Here is a 20414-nt window from a genome sequence, read left to right as displayed (position 1 = left end):
AACAAGGTGGGGATATCAGTTTGGAGATGATTACGGCCTTAAGTAGGGTGGTGATGGCAGTAAAGATTACGTTCTAGAGATATTTAGACTTGGTGATGGGGACTGGTTATGAAGATGAAATGAGAGGAGTCTTTCAGGTTTCTGGTTTGTAGAACTGGCTGGATGATGATATCTTTCACTGAATTAGGGAGCGATTGAAAGAGGATCAGGTTTGGAGGAAAAGATAGGAGTTCAATTTTGAATATGATAAGTTTGAAGTGGTGTGTGGAGATGCCTAGTGAGATGGTAGATCTGGAGCTTGGGGAAGAAATCAGACCTAGAGACATAATAATGGGGGCCATCAACTTATAAATCGTAGATGAAACCATTGAGAAGATAAAAGTCTTAAGGCTCATTTAGATATCAGGACAATGAAAAGGTCCCAAAGGAGACTGCAAATAAGTATCCAGAGATGTTGGAGAAAAATAAGAGTGTCTCATATCACAAAAGCCAAGGGAAGAAACCTTTTGAAAACAGAAGAAGTGTTCAACTTGAGAAGTAAGATGAGACTTGAAAAACACCCACTGGATTTAGTGACATAGAAGCATTTTATGAGCATATTTTTTTCAATTTTAAAGAACCTTATCTCCTACTACAAAACATTTGAATAAAATGGAAAATAATTTAAACAAGAAATAGTTTATTTTATGACTTTTATACATTGACTTAATTTTTTAAATATTTAAAGTGTTATTTATTCTTCTTAACTTATAAAGAAATATTTATTTTTAATGGTCAGACATCCTGAGTTAAATAAAGAAGTATGGAGTTGCCTAAGTAAATCCTTTTAGTGATCTTCTTGGAGCTTTTATATCACAATACTAAGCTCTGTGGTCGGACATTAAAAAGGCATGTTTTCAGAAATGTTAGCTCTTTGACCATTGAAGTAATTATCCATCCATTCTAGGTCCAACACCTCTACACCTGGCAGCACAGGCTTGCTCATTGGAAACAACCACCTGTCTACTTTATTTCAAAGCTGATTACACACTTTCTGAAAAAAGAGGCTGGATGCCAATTCACTTTGCTGCTTTCTATGACAATATCTGCATCATAATTGTTCTCTGTAGGAAGGATCCTAGTTTACTAGAAGCTGAGGCAACAGCTGAGTAAGTTATTAAGCATTTGTAAAAATATAAATTTCTGCTTTCATGGCTTGCCCCAAACACTGACACTAAAAGGACTGGTTGTTACGATTGATTTGAAAGGCTATGTTGGACTTACTCTGCTGTCCTTTCTAGTCACTGTCTTCTCCTACCACTTATCTTTAGAATTTATAAAAAATGGGAACTTCTGTTAACCTATGCATATTTTCTGGAAGAATAAGGAGTAAGCCCTAGGAAGTTTTTCCTAACCTTTTCCCAGAGGTGTGGTTCTACAGATAAGTTTATCAGGTTAACTACTGATACTTAGTGTCCTGGAAGAAGCATGAGACAAGGGAGGAGAAAGTTGTCCTAAATTGGACCTTATACAACCAGGAGGCAGCCTGAGGGCTCCAGACCAAGGTGGATAGACAGTGGACAGTCGGAGAAATATCTAGTGGTATCCAGAATAGAAAGACATTAAAAAAAAATAATAACTTTGCAATAGGGAAACATCCCAAACGGTGTTCTGTTTCACAGCTTAGCAACCTTTAGGGTGGAGGTAAACCTTCTCTTGAGGGTACATTCTTGGCTAGTAATCTAAATACCAGGTTATTATTTTGGTTTAGGCATAGTTTCACATATTTTTGGGTCTTCAAATAACTTGTTGATTATTATTCAGTGTAGAAATAAATCCTCCCTAGGTTGGGGCAGAGATGTGTGTGGAAAAGCTTTCAGGAAACCAGGGTCTCTGGCTAATAGATTGTCTGGCAAATGCATTCTGGAAAGAGCCATGGAATGTGGAGACCTGAGTTCAGTTCCTAGTTATGTCATATTTTGACAATATGTCTTTGAGCAGAAGGGAGCTAAAAGACTGGGTGGATTGTAAAAGGTCAAACAATTGAAAATCAGAGGTAGAAGTAAAAAGCTATCTGTGAACTTAAGGAGGAAGCAAAGGATTCATAGAGAAGACAATTACCAAGGTTGAGATCTATGTGGAGCCAATGAGGAGTGTGACCAGGCTGGTGCGTATGAATGTGGAGCACAAATGAAGGTATGACAAGGACCTGAGAGATCAGGACCCAGATGGTAGTTAGCATGGGTGCTGAATAGAAGGAGGCATGTTGGCGAGGCAGCCAATACATGAGCTAGGCTGGCGGAAGAGGACCCACTTGGCAGGGGGCTGTGGCACTGTGGAACTGGAAAGGGTCATAATATAACTTGCTAACGTATTTTTCAAGTGAGGAATATCAGAGTGATGGTGTTAGAAGTCGGAGTTATCTTTATTCCTACCACTGAGTAGGCGAAAGACAGGAACAGGAGGAGAACTCTCCTGTTAGAATAGAAAAGGGAGAAAATGAAGAGATGTTTACTCATAAAGGATGAGTTTCCCCCGGGCCCAGGAAAAAGAGGAGAAGCTTGGGGCCAGCTGGATATTGGTGAGCGTTCAAGGACAGGCAGCAAGAGAAAGGGGCTTCATGAAGAGAAGAAGGCATGGGTATAAGGATAGAACATAAAAGTAATGTTTGAGGCAATGTGATATGGTGAAAAAAGGCAGGGGGACTATGTATGAAGACTGTGCTAATAAGCACCTTATTCATCCCTTACACCAAAACTGTCAGCTGATTTTTGTTACTCTCATAATTTTACCGACAAGAAAGTAACCCAAGTTGCTTAAGGTCACATTGCTAGTCAGTAGACCTGTTAGTTAAGATACAGTTGAAGTTGCCGTGACAAAGCTAGCCCCAAATATCTGTAGTTTTAAAAAAGATAAATGTAGTTCTTTTTCATGAAGTCTGGGTTGGTGGTCGAGGGCTGGCATAATGGCTTGGCAATATGAGAGACCCAGACGTCCTCTTGTTGCTTCTTCACATGTGGTTTCCATATCCTGGTACAAAATGGCAACTCCTGCTTTCATTATTATGCCTGCATTCTAGCCATGAGAAGAAAGAGAGAGGAAAAGTAATGGCACACTCCATTTCTCTTTAGGGAATTGGCCAGGTAACTTCTACTAACATCACACAGGCCAGACTCAGTCATGTGGCCATACCTACCTATATGAGGAGGTAGGAAATGTAGCATTTGGCTGGACTACCATGTGCCCAACCAAAAACTCTTCACCATCTAAAAAGCAGATAGTGGGTTTTTGAGAAAAACTGTTAGTTTCTGCCACACTGAGGAAGCTGGGATTTGAGAAATGGACATGAATTGTAAAGAATGGGTTAGCAACTGCATAGCACAGGGAGATCAGCTTGGTGCTTTGTGACCACCTAGAGGGGTGGAATAGGGAGGGTGGGAGGGAGATGCAAGAGGGAGGAGATATGGGGATATATGTAAATGTATAGCTGATTCACTATGTTATAAAGCAGAAACTAACACACCATTGTAAAGCAATTATACTTCAATAAAGATGTTAAAAAATAATAATAATTATAAAAAGAAATGGGCTGGAGCACTACCTGAGCCTCAGTTTCATCATTTGTAAAGTGGGCTGATAGCACTTGCCTTGCTTTTTCCTTCACTCATAGAATTGTAGGGAGCCAATGAGATAAGATAGTCTAAGAACTCTCTACATTATCAACTTCCAAATGAATTGTAATGCATGATAATCAAGTTGGGAGGGAAGGTAGGGGTAGCCAAGGCAAGGGGGGCAAATCTACTGACATGTGGAATATACAGAACAACACTATGTAAGGAAAAGAAGATGATGTATAAATCAGACTTCCTCCAACAGCCATTTGGATAGTTTTACAAGAAGTAAATTTGACACTATGTGTGTGCTCAATTATTATGACATATTCCTTGATTTTTAGGAATCAGTGTACTCCACTGTTACTTGCTGCCACTTCGGGAGCACTGGACACTATTCAGTACCTACTTTCTGTTGGAGCTAACTGGAGAAAAACAGATATTAAAGGAAATAATATAATTCATTTAGCAGTGCTAACCTTTCACACGGAAGTTCTCAAGCATGTAATAGAGTTAAATATTCCTGAACTCCCAGTTTGGAAAACTTTAGTAGGTGAGTACAGAACACATAATCTCTTTATAAATAAATGTTCTGATCATTATTCAGTTTAATTATTGGTACTTATTCTGAAATAAAACAAAGTAAAGCATGCATCATATTCTGAGTTAAAATCAGAAATACAAATAATACTGGACTATTTTTGTGTGTGTAAAAGTAGTTTTATTTCTAAATTAAAATAAAAGAATAAACACAGACGATATTTCACACAATTATATTTATTTTTATTTTCCAACTTTCTCCAAAAGTCCAGCCATCCTCGGCTCCATTAAAAAAAAAAAAAAGAGGTAGGAAATAAAGTTTGAGTGGAAAATATAAGATTCCTTCCAATTCATTCCTCACATCCTAATTTTAGAGACAGATTCAGCAACATCTTTCCTCATATTTTGATAATGTTTTGTGAAAAATTCTATTTGAGGTTTTCTCCCCCAATTTATATTCAATCTAGCCAGAAATACTCTAAAGGTAAGAGTTACTGGCCAACTGAATGTACACATCTAATTTTACTCCCTCTCAAGACCCTACTAAAATTATGTAGAGATTAAATAGCAGCAAACAAGCATTGAAGAGAAAACAGGAAAAAGCAATAAAATATTGAAAGCAGACAGGCAAGTCTTAGGACGTAGCAGACCAGAGGGATCATTCCAAGCCAACTCTGGGAAAGCTGAGAACGTCTCAGATTCACACCATAAATCCCTAATAGGCTGGCTGGAGAACTAGCAGTGCCAGTCAGGAGTGCTCTCTGCAGAGGCTAACCAGGAAAGACCTAAAGATCTAAAGCAGGGATTCTCCCCAACTAACAGGAAACTGGGAATCTGACCCAAGAGAAAAGCAAAGGGAATTTCAAAGATGACAGCAAAGGGAAGTCCCAGAATGGAAACTGTGTACCCAGACCAAAAGGAAAGTGTGGGAGGAATAACCAATAGGTACAAAGAAAACTAAGCAGATGAAATAAACTAAGGAAATTATTACCTCCAGGAAAAGCAAAAGTAAGGAGACACAAGGCAGTACACTGCAGTACTTAGCTGTGAATAATATCTGTATAGGCATTATAATGTAAGTGTTGAATTTTCATTTAACTAAAAACTATAAATATAGGGAAGGGGGGAACAGAGGAAATGGCAGAGCAGTGTTGAAAGAGCTAGTTTCCCATTTATCATGACATGAAGTCAATGATGTCTAAAACTGATATAGCCAAAGGTAACTGTGTATAAATATTTAGAAATGTGGAGATATGTAAATCACAGAAGGTATAGGGGAAGAGTCCAAAGTGGCACTATCTGGAGAGAGAAATTCAGAAAAGTGGAGAGGGTGGGGTAAAGAACCGTTATATTTTGCTGTAGGCTTTTTAGTAACATTTAACTCTGAATCATGAGCATATATTACTTTAATAAAACTAAAGGAAAAATTAAACAAATTGGAGAATGAGAACTGATATTTCTCCCAACAACTCGTTTTAGGATGGGATAAGATAAATAAATATTTAAGATTTTCAACCGACTGATGCACAAAGTCTGAGTAACTAGTTTCAAAACTGGCTCAATACCTGATTTTGGAATTTACTGGGTGCTGGGAACACATTCCAAGTATATCAGCCCAAGAGATACTGGACGGGGTTTTCAGTGTTTATTTGTATGCATATATATCATTATATCTTAGTCTTTTGAGAGGTAACTAAGAAGACTATCCTGCTGCTTTTGATAAAGGCTAACACATTTGAAATGCAGTGGTAGGACCTTCTGGCCCCTAACAGTAACAGCCTAATGGCACAAAAAATTCTTGACAGCCACTCCTTCCTACAGCGATTGTTGGGAAGTCCTGATAATGACATGAACACAACAGTAACCATGAGCGTCTGGCCACTGCTTCTTTGCTTCGTGCCCTATAATAGCTCTTTCTCCTCACACTACCCATTTCCACGATGAGTAAAAGAAGAATTAGAGTTTATTAGAACTCCCCGGGATTAACTCTTGGAGTGGAAGCTGAAATTTAAAAGAGAGTACCATGGAGTGAACCAGCTAGGTAGGAGTCAGGACCAGATTTGTTGTTATAGGGGCTGGGTAAAAAGAGATGAGCAAAGATATTTCTATGTGGTTTTGCTTGAACCAGAGATATTGTTTAGAATCATGTATATTTGTATTACTTCCTGTCTGGAGTATAAGTTCATTCAAGATTTTTTTTAAAGTATCTTCTTCATACTCAGGAAATGTATAAAGCTTTAATGGATATTAAAATTTTATTGACAGTAATGTAGTTTACTTTGCTGTCCTTGAAAACCCACACTCAAATTTTATTCAACAACTGATATCAGGCAAGAGAGAGGTATACTATTTTCCAAGTGAATTTGAACCATGTGGCCAGCCAATCTAAGTCATTCAGACCAAAGATAAAAAATTTCAGAGTTTTTAAATACTAATTATATAGATTATAAACTTCAAAGAACATGGGTGTTCAATCCGTTTAAGCACCTCACATGCACAGAGGGGAATTTAATGAATGCAGTTGGTGGTGATGTTGGTGACCTCAACTCATGGCTTCACTTGGCCTGTACAGAAACAGAATCAATCATTCCATTACCTCTTATGAAATTACAATGTGTATTTTTCTGTTGAAAACTTACCAGAAATGTTGCAGTGTGAAAGCTATAAACGAAGGATGATGGCTGTCATGTCTTTAGAAGTAATCTGCTTAGCAAATGATGAATACTGGAAATGTATTTTGGATGCAGGTGATGTGAAATCTATTAACTATCTTTTGCTTATGCTATTTTATGTAGGGATTTATTCAGTCAATCACTTTAAAATGTATTTTTAATTATGGAGAAAACTTTTTAGTTGATTTTAACTTTCTATTTTTCTAAGATCATTTCCTTTACCTGTAAACCTTATATTTTATATTCCAAGTGGAAGCTGCACAGGATCAAAAAACTATATAAATCTCATTTCTCTAAAAGTTTGCGAACTTAAAAATTATATTAAATTACTTCATCATACTATCCTATGTTTACTTTCACTTAGAAATTATCCCTATTCTTTTTTGGTACACTTTATTTGTAAAAATAGCAGTTGCAGTGTCAGGCCTGGGTTTGTAACTAGCTCTACATTTAGGACTTAGGCTAGTTGCTTACTCTCTCTATGCCTAATTTCCTCATTAATAAAATAGTTACTACCTCACAGGATTGTTTTGAGAATAGCACTTCCCATTATAACTTTCTGAAATGATGGAAATATTCTATCTACACTATCCATTATGGTAGCTATTACTCTAATGTGAATATTGGGCACAAATGAGATGCTTCATAAATATTTGTTGAATGAATGAAAAATTTATCGTAGGTAGTCCCCTAATATGTTCCTAAAAACATGTACAAAAAGCTCTTTGTCCAAAAAAAGTGAACCACAGATAAACAAGTCATGATGGAGGTTTCATTTAAGGTAGCTAAATACATATATACATCCCTAATTATACCCATGATATTACCAGCATGTCATGTGTGCTCTTTAACGTTTTTCCTTCACATTGAACTAAAGTAACAAGCATCCAACTGAAGCCATATTTTCTATTTTCACCACGCCCAATGATTTTCATCTTTGAACAAACTGTAATTAATGAGGCTAAGACTGCTTTATACTAGATTCAGCACTTTTCATTTTTCAGTTGATTGTATAAAACATGAGTAAAACATAATAAAATGCTCAAATAATTATACAAACAACTGCCACACAAAGTTGATGCAGTAACCAAAACTGAACTCTACCATATGGTAGCTCAAATCATTTATATATCAATGATCTTAAGTCAAAATTCAATGTTTCAGCGGTGACTTAGTATCACCAATATGAAATGTATGATTGTGTGCTATGTGAAAATCAAATGTGTAAACAATGAGAGCCGCCTACACTATAGAAAAGAAAGAAAAGTACATTTGCGTAGTTTCAAATGATAATTTTATAAATATTTTACAGAATTATTTGCTGTTTATATGGCAATGCCCATAAACATTATTTAAATCTTACCATGATAAATTGACTACAAATAGTTACAAACAATTCATGCTTTTTCTTGATCTTTTCATTGCAGGCACCATTCCTGCCTTAATCAATCTATTAAAAGGTTCCAAAATAAAATTACAGTGCAAAACAGTTGGGTTATTGAGTAATATCTCAACCCATGCAAAGATAGTGCATGCTCTAGTAGAAGCAGGAGCTATTCCAGCTTTGATCGACCTACTGGTTTCTGATGAACCCGAACTACACTCTCGGTGTGCTGTTATTCTATATGATATTGCTCAACTTGAAAACAAGGATGTTATTGCCAAATATGTAAGCTCTTTTCATAGAACATCATTTTGACTGACTAATTCTCTCATATAGAAGCTAGAAAGATACATACCCATTTCATTATGCAGTGGCCCTCATAAACTCTCAGGGAAGAGCTCCAATCTTAATGAGGATGGCAAAGAGAAAACCTGCCACAATCCCATGAGTGCCAAAATTAGACAAGAGCAAGATAGTACCAGAGCAAGCACAGCAAAGGGTTGTCTGTTTTCCCTGTCCCGAAGTCTCACAAGGCAACAGAGTGGGCCCAGGTAGATCATACCTGCACATTGGGTTTGTGTCAAATCTGAGGAACGCTGAGCTTAAGAAACCTATCACTTTGGTAGCAACCAGTAAGCAAGCCTATTCTTTGCCTGGCGGTAGACGTTACCACACCTTTCAAGAATGATAGCAGGATGAGCCAAGATCCAGTAAGTGATAAACAGCATTAGGATATGAGTAAAGGTTGTACTTGCACATGTACCACTTCTAGGGCCCACATCATGGGGTAATGGCATTATAATGAGAAAAACCACAGGCAAATGAAGTGAACAGTAATTCAAGGAAGTGACACATAAAATCTTGCTAGCTCCAGTTTGGCAGGGTCTGGGGAGGAGTTTATGTTACATAAGGCGGTGGTATCATCTAGGATAGCCTAGATGATATTGTGGTAACATCTCCCAAATATCAATGCTAAAAACAAATGAAGATTTATTTCTCAGTCAAAAAGAAAAAAAAAAAAAGATAGCTACATAAAAATCCTGAAAAATGGCCCAGGTAAAAGAGCTGTTACAATCTTGATACACTCCCAATACTGGTAGGAGTGCAAGAGACCAAGGGAAAACTGTTTCTCAACAAAATTATCTGGTAAAACTATCACCTGGGACAACATGGAAGACAGGTCAACTGCTTATTTAGCTCTGGGGAATGTGGTTGCTTCTTGTTGTTTATGAGAAGATATTAAAAGAAATAGTGCCATCTTGGCTATTTCTATTCTGGCTGGTAAATGTAGTCTATTTGTGTACTAGAAAGAATTAGAAGAAAAAAAAATTTTTTTTTTGTGAACACCCAGCAATCTTTGCCATGCTGTAGTTCTTCAAATAAAACCCACCTTATTATGTCTATTAATATTTTAGGTAAGATCTTTTAAAGATATTTATAAATAAGGTTATTTTTATAGTTTTTGTCAGGTGACACTTCTTCATTATGGACTGAGTCATTTAGCATTATAAAATATACACTTTTTGTCAAGTGCAATACTTTTGCCCCAAATTCTGTGTTGTCCAAAATTAGATTTGTGATCTTTGTGTTCTTTTGTGCTCTCATGTTTAATTTGGCTTTGCTTATCGTTTTCTTTTTAACTTTTTGGAGTCATTTTACTTCTTGCTGGTTGTTTTGTTATCAATCATTTGGAAAATATATTAGAAATTTTCCCCTCCCCCCAGGCCCACAACTAGAGTTAGTCAGTTAGTCTTATTCATTTAGACCTCACTTTAGACCTCTCCAGTGATTCTGATCACCCAGAGTTAGGATAAATGTGTCCCTTGTATGCAGTATATTTGGGTTTGCTTTGTCATTCACTTTTTATTGAATATAGCTCATTTACATTTATTGATGTGATGTTTAATCTTAGTTTTGGCATATTTTGTTATTATTTTTGGTTCTCTAAAAATCTTCTACTGTGTGAGCAGTGTTTTCTTCCTCTTTTTTTCTTTATCTTTAAATTCCAGGACTTACACATCAGTGTTAGTTACCTATTTTTCCTGGGGCTTGGTGTGACTTTTCAACATGTACATTCATCTTCTTTTATTTTCAAAACGTTTTCTTGAATTCATGTCTTTAAATATTTTTTCTGTATTATTCTTTCTGTAAATTCATAAACAAGTACTTTTTGAGAGTTTATTGTATGGAAATACACTTCTAGATGTTAGAGTTATAGCAGCGAACAAAACAGACAAAATCCCAGCCTTCATGGAGTTTTTATTCCAGTTGGGGGTAACAAGACAATAAAGAAAATAAACCAAATATAGTATATTTGATGAGAAGAGATGTTAAGGAGGAAAATAAAGCAGGGAAAGGGAAGGGGAGAGCTTGGCAAAAAATACTTCACTAAGAAGCTGGCATTTGAAAAAGGGAGAGGGGTGGGGGAGGGATGGATTGGGAGGTTGGGATTAGCAGATGTAAACTGTTATATATAAGATGGATAAATAACAAGGTCCTACTGTATAGCACAGAGAACTATATTCAATATCCTGTGATAAACTATAATGGAAAAGAATACGAAAAAAGAATGTATATATGTGTGTGTGTGTGTGTAACTGAATCACTGTGCTATACAGCAGAAATTAACAAAACATTGTAAATCAACTATACTTCAATAAAATAAATTTAAAAAAAGAAGTTGGCATTTGAGTACAAACCTAAAATAGATGAGGAAGTGTGCCATGTTTTTCTGTTGGGAAGAGCATTCTAGGCAGAGGAAACAAACGCAAAGTAAATGAAGTGAGAGTATGCCTGGTATATTCAAGGAATAGCAAGTAAGCAAAAGTAGCTGAAGAAAGAGAAATAGGAGACACCTTAGCTGGGTAATGGTGGACCACATCATGTAGGGCCATGTGGATAATTGTTAGACACCCTGGCTTTTTCTCTGAGTATGTTAAGCCATTGAATAATTTTGTTCTGGGAAGTTCCATGAAGAGATTTATATCACTCTACCTTCTGTGTTGAAACAGGTGGGTAAGGGTGGATGCAGCAAGACTAACTAAGAAGCTATTTTGGTAATCCAGGTGACAGACAGTGGTGTCTTGAACCAGGGTGGTAATAGTGGAAATGGTGAGAAGTAGTCATATACTGTATTATTTTTCTGGGAGTTGAGTCACCAGGAGCTGTGGGAAAGCTGAAAGATCTGGAGGGACCTCAAAGGAGACTAAGAAGGAATGGCCACTGAGGTAAGAGGAAACCTGAGGAAACTGTTGTCCTATCAGCCAAACGGGCAACATGTTCAAAGAGGAGAAGAATATCAATAGTGTCAAATGCTGTTGTAAGATGAAAGTCAAAAGTTGACTTGAATTTACTGATCACTGAATTAACTTTAATTAACTAATTAAATCTTAACTACACTTCTCTTTGGGAATACCAATTATTTGTGTATTATATCACCTTTTCCAGTTTTATACAGCTATCATTTTCTCTCTAGTCCTTTTCCACTCACTGTTTTATTTCATTTTTTTCCCCCTCAATCCTATCCTCCTTGTCTCTTGCTATGTTTTCTGGCCTTATTTATTTTTGTGTAGATTACAGTTTGGCTTTTATATTTTTCCACATCTTTCCTGAGCTTTTCCAGCTCTTGTTTCACCTCTCCCTGTCTCAAAAAATCTTCCCTGAGCACTGATGTCTCTCCTGTGCACCCTTGTTTTATAGAGGTGATTGCCTAATTTTTTTCATTGATAACAATTTACCATTTTCAGTTAAAGTTTTTCATCTACTTTGTGGCATATTTTTCTTACAAGCATTCTTTATCTGTCATAAGTTTTTCCTATTTTTAATCTTATAATATATTTGGACAGATCCTGTTCTGCTTCCTTTTTGAACATTACTCACTTTAAATTAGATAAGTTCTTTCTGGTCTAGCTATTTGCAGGAAATGCATGTGGGAAAGGGCCCAGATCCATGTTCTAGGCTAGCAAGAATATGACATATGCTACAGGGTTGTATGCATGGGTCTGTTCAGCTTCACTTTCCCTTTGCCAGCAGAGACTGTTGCATAGTACTCATAATGTGGATTCTATTTCCTCCACAATGCAAAAGTCTATCTCTTCCTTTTTATCTCACCAATAAGACTACTTGTTCCAAACCTCTTATTGGTATCATTCTTTATTCGTCCTTGCCTTCCTTAATTTTTGAAACTTTAGGACAAATTGGTCCAGGAAAGATCCTGCTGCCATCCTCCATACCCATTCCTCTTGTTCCAGACAGGGATGTGTGTGTGTGTGTGTGTGTGTGTGTGTGTGTGTGTGTGTGTGTGTGTGTGTGTGTGTGTGTGTGTGTGTGTGTGTGTGTGTGTGTTGTGTGTGTGTTGTGTGTGTATGTGTATGTTTTCCTGCCCCTTAAGGTAGAGCCACTTACTTTGGAAAACTGTGTTCTGCCAGTATTTCCTGTAGCCGGTGGCCATGGGAGATCTTGCGCATCCCTGTTGGCTACTCATAAACATTTATTATGGTTCAACATTACTGATGTCTCCTAGCTTTATTGAAAATGACATTACATTTCTGTTTCTTATCTTCTTTAATATCCTTTCATTAATTCTGTTAGTAGGGAGAAATGCCATCTTTACTCCACTTAAAATTAAGAAACTATATTAACATTTAAAAATAATATTTTGTGTTGCATAAATATAATTACCAATTACCAGTGCAATGTATACAATAGCAAATATTTCCAAATGGGCACTGTATTCAATTGGTATTACTTAGTTGTTTCACTTTTAGATACTTAAATGTTACAGTGAACTTGCAGCCTCAAATTATTTTGGTATAGAGGAGACTATTTGAAAATATATTTATAGAGACTTCCCTGGTGGTCCAGTGGTTAAGACTCTGCACTTCCAATGCAGGGAGCATGGGTTCGATCCCTGATCGGGGAACAAAGATCCCACATGCCATGTGGTACGGCACAGAAAGGAAGGAAAGAAGGAAGGAAGGAAGGGAGGGAGGGAGGCAGAAAATATATTTATAGAATACTTTCCTTAATATTGAAGCATAAGATATGCTCAAAGTTGTAATAACTGTCATTTAATGTGCCATATCCGTAGACACATTTGTTTATGGGCAGTTTTTCTCTCCTAATTAAGCAGATATTTATAGCAAGAAAGATTATAGACTTGTGTTTCTAAATAAAGATAGCATACATCTTAAATAACTTCAACTAAATCTTTTTGTTTATTTTTAGAATGGGATTCCAGCTCTGATAAATCTTTTGAACTTAGACATAGAAAGCGTGCTAGTAAATGTAATGAACTGTCTACGGGTATTATGTATGGGAAACAAAAACAATCAAAGAGCAGTGAGAGACCATAAAGGCATCCCGTATCTTATCACATTTCTGAGTTCTGAGTCAGGTAAGTCTTTAGTTCTATATATTTTAAAGTGACCAGATATATTAAGTGAAGCAAATACATGTTTGGACTTGTTCTTTATGATAGATGTCCTGGATTTATCTTAGGATGGAACTAGACATATGTAACATAACCTAACTTCTGAAACACTTAAATTTAAACTGCTGGATTTATAAAAGGAATTGACTCTCAAAGCCATAATTTTTAAAATGTTGAACTAGATATTTTTATAAATGGAAATATTGGCATGAGTAATGAAAATAATGTAGTTAATATGCCCAGGGACTCAAGTAGATGTCTCCTTGTATGAATAAGACACACATTGATCATTGGAAGCTATTTTTCAAGTTACAATAAGGACTTCAGATTTGCTGTTAGATATTTGATATCAAAATTCAATGTCATCAGATCATTAGGTTAATTAATGATTAATTAATTAACTTCAGTGCCTATAAACACCAGGAACACCAGAAGCTATGAGGCAGTTTCTGCAGCTACTGCAAATGGTCTCTCAGGTTCTGTAAGAATTTTCTCATTCCAAGTGAGCATATACATAAACTTAAAATCTATGGTTTTCCCCACATTTGGGGGAATAAAAAATTGGGGAAAGGTTGTATGTTTTTCTTCCTGCTCAGTTTATCACCTATCTTTCTATTCTAGTCCTCTAAGAATGAATACAGAATAAATATGTTGGCTAAAATGTAAGACAAGGTTATGGATAAGGGGATTGTTGCAGAAGGCTTTCTTTTACTTTAGAACTTCAAATTTAAGCAATTATCATCTTCTAAGGACCTCTATCATGTAGTGAAATCATTTGAAAGTCCTTTCCCTTCATTACAAATTCCTAAAGTCAGGGAATAGGTTTTCCCTATCCTTTTTCTTCCTCCCAACCCCAGATGCTTGAACAAAGCACAAATTGTAGAGGCAATTTGGATAAATAATAAATGAATTCCTGAAAGAAAGCTATAGAAATGAATTACCAAAATTATTTCTTTTTTGGGCTCTTGCCTCATCTGAAACCTAAATAAAAGTAACATCCTATATTGTAATCTGTACTATCTCTTCACTCCAAGGAAGATAAATACTTTTGAAGAAATTTTAATTGTTTTTCTCCCCATTTATAATTTGTAAATTCTACACTTCTAATTTTAGTGCTTTAACAAATGATTCTCCTGTATATTAGCTGTGCTATTAAGTTTTAGGGGATTACAAAAGAGTTTTATTAATTCCAATATCCTCTTAACTCTTCTGAACCACTCTAAGATTTCATGCATTAAGGTAAAATGGCCCCAAAGTAGATTCACATGCAGTTTCTTAAGACTATGGACTTGTTAACATCTCCTTAACATCTCCAAGGGGTTCCTCAACCTTTGCTGAATTTGGTTTGTTTGAGATCTTTGCTTTACCATCTTTAGCTGTTTGTTCCATACTCTTCCCCATATGTATGTACATGCATACATGTTTTTGTTCCTACAGTGCTTCTTATTTCATCTTTTCTAATGCATGCAATTGGCCTGTTCTGTGTTATTAACAAAGGTTTATATAATAACACAACACCACCATGGAAATTCAAATATGTGGTAGAAAGTATATGAAATGATTTTCAACTCCAAACTATCTGAGCAAAATTTAAAGAGTAACCTCATCCTTCTGAAAATGATTATTCATACATTTCACTGCAGAAATATGTTTTCTCCAGATTCTCTGGGATGTTATGTAATGTATAGTATGAGCTCATTATCTTCTAAAATCTGGAACTTTGGAATTCTGAAAGGGTTTTAGATAGAAAAAAAACCCCAAAACCCTTCCATAATTAGGCTTCTTTCACCCAACTCTTAATGTTGGAGTTCCTCAAGCTTCTGTTCTTGGTCTGCTGCTTTTTTCACACAGCACACGCTTCTTAAGCAATTTTATTTACTCTTAGTAACTTCATTACATTCATAATCTATTCTTCCCAGTTCTCTATCGAAATCCCTGACCTCTCCTCTGAGCTTCAGAGCTAGTCTGGATTATTGAGGTGTAAATAAAGACAGCCCTCTCCCTTTAGAATTTGGGTGCAATTCATAAATAGACACAAGAATGTAATGGAGATCAAAACTTCAGTAACAGCTGGAAAGCTTGCTTTGAGAAAATAGCAAAAAGATAGCACCAAAAGGAAGCTAAGCCATGCATTTGCAATGACTCATTATTTTATGGGGGTAATGAGTAACATTCCTGAGTGGGAGATGAGAGTAGGAATTTCTACTTTTTGGACTGATGCAGCAATATGGGGTAAGAGAAAGAATGGTTCCCTTCACACTCTCTTAATTTTATTACCTTGTTAGCTGAAAAACATCCCAAGTGTTACTAGAGTGATCTATCTAAAATACAAAATTGATTATATCTTTCCCTTCCTTTAAATTATTCAGTGGCTCTTTGTCACCTATGATAATGTCCAAAGTTTTAGCACAGCCTATCAGCCTTCTAAACTTCCAACTTGGAAAGGAAATAACCTTCCTGTTATTTCCTGTCACTCCTTTCCTCTCTTATTTTATTCTCAATTAATATTGAACTTATTGCTATTTCATACTTCTGGCCTTTGAGCTTGCTCCACAAGGCTAAGGACTTTGTTTTGTTGGTTCGTCATAGTTTCCCAGTACCTAGGACACTCCTAGTAGCCACTCAATAAAATATTTGCTGAATATATAAGTGATTGAATGATAAAAATATTCATAACAAAAAAGTTAATATATTTGACATAAAGTGAGTATGTAAATTGATATGAACAATAAGGCCTTAATAGACAGACAATTAACCTGAATAAAAAGTCTATGAAAGAACAAATGCTAAATTTAGAGAGTGTGGTTGCTTGAATTTAAAAACACCTTTTTGTACAGTTTTAACTTCTGGAAGCATATTGATGACTTCACATTTAAAAAAAAACTACATTAAATCTACAAGACAGAAGGAGGAATCTAAAATTGAATACAAACAAAAACAAATGAACCCCATTATATATCAAATGAATTATATAGCTAGATTAAAAAGAAAAAAATGAACACAGGTAACTTTTTTTAATTTTAAAGTAGCTTTTTAAAGTAACTTTGAGCACAGTGCTTTACTATACAGCTTCAGTCTAGGGGAGAAAAATACATATCTTGAATTCTTCTTAGTGGATTTGTATTTCATAGTGATATGGGTAAAACAGCTCTGAACCTGTGTTATAAGTATTGTAGGACTGACCAAATCAATAAAGTGTTAATATTATTGGGTTCTCACTGTGAAAAGAAATATACAGAATGTGGAAAGGCAATACAGAATCCTGTGGGGTTGGACTGGAATTGGAAAATTGGAAATATATATATTTTCCTAGCCTTGTCTGCTTAAAGAGTCTAGTAGCAATGACACTTCAGTAGCAATGAATATACCTAGTACCAAATCTTTATTTCTAAATACCATTCCTCATTAAAAGAAACCAGAGCTTCTTGGAGAAATGGTTGATTCCGGGGCTGGGGCAGAGCAGGTACATGGTAAGTCCAAAACATCGTATTGTGGCAGAAAGTAAGAAAATGCGCCCCCCTCAAATGGAGGTGTATCTAAAGGACACAGGGGTCAACTTGAAGGAACTCCCACTGGCCCTTCAAGTTGGACAATCTTGGACAATTGCCAAATCTTGGACAGAGAATCAATACAAATAATGAAATTAATGGATTATAACTCATTGAATAAAATAAAAATCCAAGAGCCCATCTTGATGATAAGTGGATAAACAAGGAAATAAATAAATAGAGAAGTAGGGAGAGCTCTTCTTTACAGTAGAATGCAACTGATAAGTATGAAGGGAGCAGTAGATTTGGAAAATAAACATTTTGCAAACATCATAGTAAAGATTGGTTTGGGCAAAAATCAGTTGTTGCCAAATCTTAGGAGAGTTCTCTGACTTATTTTTGCAACTTTTCTCTGAATTTTATTTTATTTCATTTTTTGGCTGCACTGGGTCTTCGTTGCTGCATGCAGGCTTTCTCTAGTTGCAGCGAGCAGGGGCTACTCTTCGTTACGGTGCACAGCCTTCTCATTGTGGTGGCTTCTCTTGTTGCAGAGCACAGGCTCTAGGTACACAGGCTTCAGTAGTTGCAGCATGCAGGCTCAGTAGTTGTGGCTCACGGGCTCTAGAGCACAGGCTCAGTAGTTGTGGCGCACGGGCTTAGTTGCTCCGCGGCATGTGGGATCCTCCTGGATCAGGAATCGAACCCATGTCCCCTGCATTGGCAGGAAGATTTATAACCACTGCACCACCAGGGAAGTCCCTCTCTACGTTTTAAAGAGAACAATTACAACTTGTTAATATGCATATATGAAAATGTTTAGATTTACTAGTAACCCAAAACAAAGTGAGACACCATTTTTTTTGCCTATTTATGTATTTATTCTTAATGATAATATCTGTACTTAAAAAGTTACAGTGACATTGATACTCTCATACTCTGGTTATTGGAGAGTAGGATGCTATTATCATATCATTTGAAAAGCAGTTTTCTGGGGACCAGGTCAGGTTCAAGACAGCAGCATAGGAAGATGCTGAGCTAACTTCCTCCTGCGGGCACACCAAAATTACAACTACTTGCAGAGCAACTATCTCTGAGAACAACCTGAAGACTAGCAGAAAAGATTTCCCACAACTAAAGATATAAAGAAGGAACCACAATGAGATGGTTGAGGGGGCAGAGACATGGTCTGGTCAGGACCCACACCCCCAATGTAGTGACCCACAAGTGGGAAAGATATCACGGCCCCGTAAGTCCTCCCAGGGTAGTGAGGAGTCTGAGCCCCATATCAGGTTCCCCAGCTAGGGCATCCTATGCAAGGAAGATAAGCTCCCAAAACTTCTGGCTTTGAAAACCAGTGAGGCGTATGTTTGGGAGAGCCAGAGGGCTGTAGGAAACTGAAACTGCTCTTATGGGTGCATGCAAAATCTCACATGCTCTGAGGCCCACTGCAGAGAGGCAGCAGTTTGAAAGGTGCCTAGGTCAGACCCACTTGCTCATCTTGGAGAGGCCTCTTGGAGAGGCAGGAGGCAGCTGGGACTCCTACTGGGGAATGAGACACTGAGGCAGCTATTCATGTGATCTTCTACTGTGCTGACACTGATGCTGGCAGGCACATTTTGGAATCCTCCTTCTAGCCTATTAGTGCTAGAGGCCTGCCCCACCCACCAGCTTGCCTGCATCACTGGCTTCGCAACTATCTAACCACCAGAGCCTGCCCTGCCCACCAGTGTGCCCACAGCAACCACACAAGGCAGGACCTCTCAGTCAGCCAGACCAGGAGCCAGTCCTGCCTACCAGTGTGCCCAAAGTAGCTGGCCCCACTACAGCAGAAGGGGGCATATAGCCCACATAAGGACACCCTTTGAGCATCTAGCTCTGGTGGCCAGAGGGGAGCATGCTGTTGGACTCCATAGGACATCTCCTACATAAGGCCACTTCTCCAAGATTGGGAGAGAGAAGGAACCTACCTAATACATAGAAATAAATTTGGAGACTTAGGCAAAATGAGGAGACAGGTGAATATGTTCCAAATGAAGGAACAAAACAAAACCTCGGAAAAAGAACTAAATGAAACAGAGATAAGCAATCTACCTGATAGAGTTCAAGGTAATAATCATAAAGATGTTCACCAAACTTGTGAGAAGAATGGATGAACACAGTGAGAACTTCAACAGAGTTACAAAATATAAAAAAGAACCAATCAGAGCTGAAGAATACAATAACAGAAATGGAAAATATACGAGAGGGAATCAATGGTAGAGTAGATAATATAGAAGAATGGGTAAGTGATCTAGAAGACAGAGTAGTGGATTCACACAAGCTGAATGGAAAAAAGAAGTAAAAAATTTTTAAATGAGGATCGTTTAAGGGACCTCTGGGACAACATCAGGTGTACCAACATTCACATTATATGGGTCCAAGAAGGATAAGAGAGAAAGGGCAGAGAACTTATTTGAAGAAGTAATAGCTGAAAACTTTCCTAACCTGAAGAAGGAAACAGACATCCAAGTCCAGGAAGCACAGTGTCCCAAACAGATGAACCCAAAGAGGTCCACACCAAGACCCATTATAATTAAAATGTCAAAAATTAAAATCTTAATCTTAAGAGCAGCAAGAGAAAAGCAATTAGTTACATATAAGGGAACTCCCATATCAGTTGACTTCTTGGCAGAAACTTTGCAGTCCAGAAGAAAGTGACATGATATATTCAAAGTGCTGAAAGGAAAAAAACCTACAACCAAGAATACTCTACCTGGCAAGGTTATCATTCAGAATTGAAGGAGAGAGAAGAGTTTTACAGACAAAAGCTAAAAGAGTTCATCACCATTAAACCAGCCTTACAAGAAAGGTTAAAGGGAGTTCTCTAAGCAGAAAAGGCCACAACTAGAAATAATAGAATTATGAAAGAAAAAATATCACTGGTAAAGGCAAACATATAATAAAGATAGTGGATTAACCACTTACAGAGCTAGTAGACAGCTTAACATGGGGAGGGGGTAAAATTTTAGAGCTTTTAAAATGTGTTCAAACTTAAGAGATCATGAACTTAGAATAGACACCTATATACATAGGTTGTTACATATGAACCTAGTGGTAACCATAAACCCAAAACTTATAATAGATACACAAAAAATGAGAAAGGAACCCAAACATAACACTAAAGATACTCATCAAGTCACAAGGGAAGAGAGCAGGAGAAGAAAAAAGGAACAGAGAAGAACTACAAAACAACCAGAAAACAGTTAACAAAATGGCAATAAGTACATGCCTATCAATAATTAATTTAAATGTAAATGGACTAAATGCTCC

At 36.8% G+C, this 20414-nt stretch overlaps 1 protein-coding gene across 1 annotated transcript in view; it reads left to right on the top strand.

Moving 5' to 3' along the window:
- ANKAR (ankyrin and armadillo repeat containing) overlaps positions 1–20414 on the top strand; it is an 84646-nt gene that overhangs the window by 24342 nt on the left and 39890 nt on the right. The window contains exons 8-12 of the mRNA XM_060302153.1: positions 947–1148; positions 3935–4143; positions 6773–6877; positions 8230–8471; positions 13413–13581. Of these exons, the coding sequence (XP_060158136.1) occupies positions 947–1148; positions 3935–4143; positions 6773–6877; positions 8230–8471; positions 13413–13581 (927 nt within the window). The remainder of the gene's footprint in view (positions 1–946; positions 1149–3934; positions 4144–6772; positions 6878–8229; positions 8472–13412; positions 13582–20414) is intronic.

The sequence above is a fragment of the Globicephala melas genome, chromosome 7 (genome assembly GCF_963455315.2).
Source record: "Globicephala melas chromosome 7, mGloMel1.2, whole genome shotgun sequence".
NCBI classification, from domain to species: domain Eukaryota; kingdom Metazoa; phylum Chordata; class Mammalia; order Artiodactyla; family Delphinidae; genus Globicephala; species Globicephala melas.
This window is presented reverse-complemented; position numbering and strand designations above follow the sequence as displayed.